The sequence below is a fragment of the Euprymna scolopes genome, chromosome 16 (genome assembly GCF_053919585.1).
Source record: "Euprymna scolopes isolate OS-2025 chromosome 16, ASM5391958v1, whole genome shotgun sequence".
Lineage (NCBI taxonomy): Eukaryota > Metazoa > Mollusca > Cephalopoda > Sepiida > Sepiolidae > Euprymna > Euprymna scolopes.
In genome coordinates, this window is record NC_136497.1 from 144177978 (window position 1) to 144184298 (window position 6321).

A 6321-nucleotide genomic window follows, 5' to 3' on the forward strand; every position below is an offset into this window, starting at 1 on the left:
CACACTACTGCATTTATATTTACTCTCTATCGCCCCCACAACAGCGGAGTTACTATCTTTCAAAGCATATCTGAGAAAATTGACCAAGTCCTTTCTACTTATCCTTCAGCTAACATTCACGTATGTGGAGACTTCAATGTTCACAACGTCGAATGGTTGACCCACTCAAACAAGACCGATGATGAGGGGAGGTTCTGTCATGATTTCTCCATTGCCTATGACCTCACTCAGATTGTTCAGGAACCTACCCGTGTGCCCGATAATGACGGCCAGTATGCGAGCCTACTAGACCTTTTTCTCACAACTTGCCCTGAACTATGTTCAGTTTCTGTTCTGTCCCCTCTTGGATCTTCCGACCACTCTGTTGTATCAATTAAGATAAAAATGAAATGTAATAAGTCCCCAGACGTACCTCTTCATCGTACAGTATATTGATACACTAAGGCTGACTGGGATAGCTTCCGTACATTTATATCTGATCTACCTCTGCATTCCATGTTTAAAAAGGATGTGTCCTCTATAGTATTAGACCTAACTGAATGGTTAATTGTAGGTATTGACCATTTCATACCCTCTAAAAAATTTCAGCAAAAACCTAACAGCCAGCCATGGTTCTCTCCAGAATGTGCTGCTGCCATTGCGCACAGAAATCACTTTTTCCACTGCTTCAAACGTAATAGATGTATGGAAACTAAAGCCGTTTTCAGGACTGCCAGCAACCATTGTAAGAAAGTAATAAGGAACGCAAGAGAGTTGTATGCTCAATCTGTTAAGTCCAAAGTAGCTGAGCAGCGGCTTGGTTCCCACCAGTTTTGGCAAATAGCAAACAGAATCCTGAACAGAAGCGTGTGCTCCATCCCAACTATTATCAATGGATCTGAGGTAATCTCGTCAGCATCAGACAAAGCCAAACTCTTTGTCAAGAACTTTGCAGCTAATTCTACCCTTTGCGACCAAGACCGCCAACCCCCAATATTTCCTCTTGTATCAGAAAACACGCTATGTGATATACGTATATCTGTACGTGATGTTGCCAAGCTAATCAAAAACCTTGATTCCAGTAAAGCAACTGGCCCTGATGGTATTCCAATTATAGTACTCAAAAAACTTCAACCTGAACTAGCGCCCATACTTACAAAACTGTTTAAACGTTGTCTTAAGGAGAATAGTTTCCCATCTCCCTGGAAAATCTCATCAGTATGCCCTGTATTTAAGAATTCAGGTGATCGCTCATCCCCCTCTCAGTACAGGCCAATAAGTCTCCTGTGCGTCATGAGTAAGTTGCTAGAATCTGTATTAAATACAGAAGTAATCAAACATCTCAACAAAAATAACCTTCTAAGTGACACTCAATATGGTTTCCGTTCTGCTAGATCTACAGCAGATGTCCTTACAGTTATATCGCATAGGATTAGCAAATCTCTCGACGGTGGCAATCTTTCTAGGGCAATTGCTCTTGACATATCTAAAGCCTTTGATAGGGTATGGCATAAAGGTTTACTTCATAAGATCGCTAGCTATGGTATAGCTGGAAAAGTCTTCTCAATTATTAAATCATTTCTTTCTGATAGATTCATAAGAGTAGTAGTTGAGGGGCAAAAATCAGAAGCTCACAATATTAATGCCGGTGTCCCTCAGGGATCCATCCTGGGCCCAACTCTTTTCCTGATCTACATTAATGATCTTCCAAATCATATCCTTACATCATTTGTAGACATTTATGCTGACGACACTACCATTTATGGTACCACATCTAAGACAGTAAACGAGCAAGTTCTCTCCAATTCTCTCTCCTCTGATCTTGAGCACGTAGTACAATGGGGAAAGGAGTGGCTGGTTACTTTTAATGCATCTAAAACCAAGCTTCTCTCTTTACATCATCAACATTCTAATCCACATTTGTCATCAATTGAAATGAATGGCTCTCGTCTTCAGGAGGCCTCAAGTTTTGACAAGCTTCTGGGCTTGACCATTACTCCTGATCTTAAATGGAACACGTATATCAAATCTGTTGCCAAGGCCGCTGGAAAAATGGTGGGATCTTTCTATCGATCCAGTAGATATCTCACTGCTGATGCTATTCTCTATCTATATAAGAGCCAGGTACGTCCAAGGATGGAATACTGTTGCCACATCTGGGCAGGAGCTGCTAGAAAGAACTTGTCCTGCCTTGATAGAGTTCAAAATAGACTTCGTAGCCTCGTAGGAGATGTCCTTTTCTCCTCCTTGCAACCTCTATCTCACAGAAGAGATGTTGCGAGTTTGTCTCTGATGTATCGTTATTTTCATGGAAAGTGTTCAACTGAGCTTCAATCTATGGTCCCCCCTCGCCAAACTTTCACAAGAAACACTCGTCTAGCTGTAAACACTATCAATAATTTCCCCCACTCTTTATCTGTGCCTAAACCTAAACGTAGATTCCATGAACAAAGCTTCTTTCTTAGAACTGCACGCCTGTGGAATTGTCTTCCGTTTTCCTGCTTTCCGGCTGACTACAATATGGTTTTGTTCAAGTCTAAAGTAAATAAGTTCTTGATGAGCCGTTCCATATAAGTTATTAAATTTACCAAATTTTCATTACTAATGATTACTATATTGACCAACTTCTACTGTACACTCTTTAACCCTTATCCTTGAGTGGCCTCTGGGCCTTGATAATGTGGTGATGCCTTTGTAAAAAAAAAAAAAAAAAAAAATACTATATAAAGCATTTTTATTATTTTTTTAATAAAATATTTTAAAGCAATAACTAGATTTTCAAAAATTCTATATATTTCTTATCATATTTTAATAATATATTTTTTATATTTAAATAAAATAGATTTATTACACTATTTTAATAGGGTCTCTTTTTTGGGACTATTTTACCACATTTGTCCAAAATTTTCTATGTATGTTTATTTAGTAGTTTTGCATAGGACTGAAGTCGAATTTAAATATGTTCTGGCCTTGGGGACATTTGGGGCTAAATGAGTGGGGCAAATGATGGACTAAGTCATTTATTTTTTTGCAAATTTACATATGTTAACGCCTAAAACTGCAGCGTTTGTTCATTTTCACCAGAATTTGACGCCCCCCCCCTGGGGACTTTGGGGCTAAATGGGGAAAGGACAATTGCTAAACTTAAACATTTTTATGCCTCGTTCACTGCGTACTCACGCGGGACTATGCATTTTAAGGCAAAAATTTATAAGTAAAATTTAAGAATTTTTCAGCTATGGGAACACATATTTCTACATGGACCAAGCCAGACGACTAACGTGTGGGGGTTGCTTCCTTCTGTCCATTTGTAGTTGAAAACAATGAAAAAACTACTTCCGGCTTTTTGATATGAACGTAAAATGATTACGTAATGCCGAGTTTTTCAAATAGGCGTTTAAAAAATTCTTTTAATTAAAAAAGAAATGGAATTTAAAATATAAATATGGATAAATTCTTAACAATGAAGAATGGAACAACACATTGATTAGTAATTTTTATAGGCAAGTGATTTTTTGGAATTTCTATCAATTTTTATAATCGATGTAAGCACTTGATTTTTGTTTTTGTTATGACTCTAATTTATGTTCGTCATTTTGTTGGATATTTGATGAATTTAAATTTTGCCAGTTGTTTATGGAATAAAAATTAAAAAAAACTAATGAGTAAATATATTTTTATCAAAGTTTAAAAAATATATAATAATATATGATAATATATATAATATATAATAATATATATAATATATTTAATATATAATAATATATATAATATATACAATATATAATAATATATATAATATACATAATATATAATAATATATATAATATATAAAATTGAGATAATATTTATTTTTATTTTTCAGTTCGTTTTTTATCTTAATCCTTTATCGATGGAGTCAGATCGATATCGATCTCTCTTCCAATGTGTTGTATGTGAATTGCATTTTTTTTTGCTATGACTCTAATTAATAATAAAAATAAAAAACTATTGAGTAAATATATTTTTATCAAAGTTTAAAATTATATAAAATTGAGATAATATATTTTTTTTATTTTTCAGTTTGCTTTTACTTTAATCCTTCATCGATGGCGTCAGATCGATATCGACCTCTCTTCCAATGTGTTGTATGTGAATTGCAATTAAATGGAAATTCCAAGACTTTACCATGTCTTCATAGTTTGTGTAATTCATGTTTCTGCAGCACATTAGAAGATGAAGAGACAGAAGAAAAATGTCCGCAATGTGGTGACGGATTTCAAAATGACAAAAGATTTGCCCTTTCACCTATTTTGGCCAATGAATTTAAACGACAACGATTATTGCTGTCTGAATGGCAATGTGACACATGCATGGATGAAAACAACTCATCAGTAGCAGAATATTGGTGCATCCAATGTCGAAAATTGTTTTGCAACAATTGCATGCGAGTCCATGATAAACTTCATAAAGAATTCGCAAAAGAACATATTTCGAAAAACTTGGGCGAAATGAAGAAGGTTGACGCCATTAAAATGATGATGGAGGAAGAATGTTTGCTGCACAGAAAATCCGTGGAATTGTTTTGTAACAATTGTAACATGTGTTATTGCAACACATGTTACAAGTCTCACTCGACTAACCCCAGCAGCAGAAACTGTATGAACATGCCTCCATTATTTGTGAAAGAGGAAACTTTTAAAATGAAAACCAAAGTTCCAAACCTGGAGAAAGAAATGAATGAATTTAAGGAATTCTTGCAGTCATCAAATGAAAATGTTTTCAAATATATGGATGAATCAAATCTTGAATGCGAATCTAAATGCAAGGATGTTTGGATAAAATATGAACAAATCGTAGAAAATGCCAAGTTGGATGCTTTGGATCTGTGCCAAAAGTTTAGACAAGAAACGACAGAAGAAGTTAAAAAATGGCAGAATATTTTTGATAAAAATACAAGAATTCTCAAAGAAGTTGAAATCTGGTTCTTGAATTTCCAGCATTTGCTCCGTGAAGATCACCAAGACCAAGAGATCTTGTGTGGATTAAAACTATTGACATCAAGACTTCCATCACGGCATCTTAAAACGATGCGACCGAATAAAATATGTGAATTGTGTTTCACATTGCCTGACTGGTGGCATCAAGCGATGGAACCATTGGTCAGCAGACAAATCCCATCATTGTCTTGTGTTCGGAAAACAATTCCTGTAAAAAAACTTGTAAAAGAAAATCAATGGATTCTGCCTGGATCCAAATCTCGACATATCTATACAATTTTAATTAGTGAAAAAGATAATCATTTTTTTTTGTGTGATAAAAAAAATAAATCAATAATTGAAATGAGTGAAATCGGACAATTTATGAGTGAATTTTTTTTGTGTGATGAAGAAAATCAAAACTTCAAACCTCTTGACATGTGTTCAATTTCATCTGAAGAATTTGTTGTTTCTGGATGTGGAGAAAATAAACTAATTATTTTGAAAAGAATTGAAAGTGATCCGTTTTTACAAATACAAAAAATTGTTACAACAAAAAAAACATTTTACTCATTGTGTGTTAAAAACGAAACAATTTTTACTTGTGATTCTGATTTCGGAATTCATCATTTTACAAAAGAAGGCGTAGAAATTAAAACAGTAACAAATGAAGGAATAGGTAAGTCAGAACGTTGTCCGCGAATCCGTGTTGATTTTTCTAGTGTGAAATTTTGGGGTTCAAGCTCGTCTCGTTCTGAAATGTTTTGTTTCAATTCAGAAGGTAAAAAAATTGATTCGTTTAAAAAAGAAGATTTTTTTGATTTTAGTTTGACTGAATTTGGACAATTTTATTGTAATAAAGACGGTATTTTTTCTTTTTTTCCACAAGAACGTCTTTTCACTTTTGAGAAAGGATTTGAAAAATATCCAATATTGTTTGTTTTTGAAAATAAAATGTTTCTTTGTTTTGAAAAAGATAGAAAATGGATAATTGAAGTTTTAAAAATATTTTATTGAAAATAAAATAATAAACCTATCATGTGTTTTTATAAACGTCGTCTTTGTGTTGTGATTCTACCAAAAGGTAAAGTGAATTGTTATTATATGTCTATATATCTGTGTTATAAAATGTCATGACATACACATCTCATATCTACAATGTGAACTCTACATCTCATATTACACTGAGACTGTCTGAAGACTGTCTACACAATGTCTGAAGACTATCTCCTCACTAAGAGCTTCCTTCTATCTACACATCTAAGTAATGAACTTTTAATATATATGAATCGCTTCATAACAGAAACAACGACAACTAATAAATTTAGAAAGTCTGTAATGTTAAAGTCTTTCAATGTTTAAATTAAATTAATATACTTTTCAT

The 6321-nt window shown here is 33.9% G+C and overlaps 1 protein-coding gene across 2 annotated transcripts in view; it reads left to right on the plus strand.

The window, feature by feature from the left end:
- LOC145296142 (uncharacterized) overlaps positions 1 to 5990 on the plus strand; it is a 44447-nt gene extending 38457 nt beyond the window's left edge. For both annotated transcript variants that reach the window (XM_080142317.1, XM_080142316.1), the window contains exon 2: positions 4042 to 5990. In XM_080142317.1, the coding sequence (XP_079998443.1) occupies positions 4068 to 5954 (1887 nt within the window). In that variant the 5' untranslated portion in view covers positions 4042 to 4067 and the 3' untranslated portion in view covers positions 5955 to 5990. The remainder of the gene's footprint in view (positions 1 to 4041) is intronic.
- The last annotated feature ends 331 nt before the right edge of the window (positions 5991 to 6321 follow it).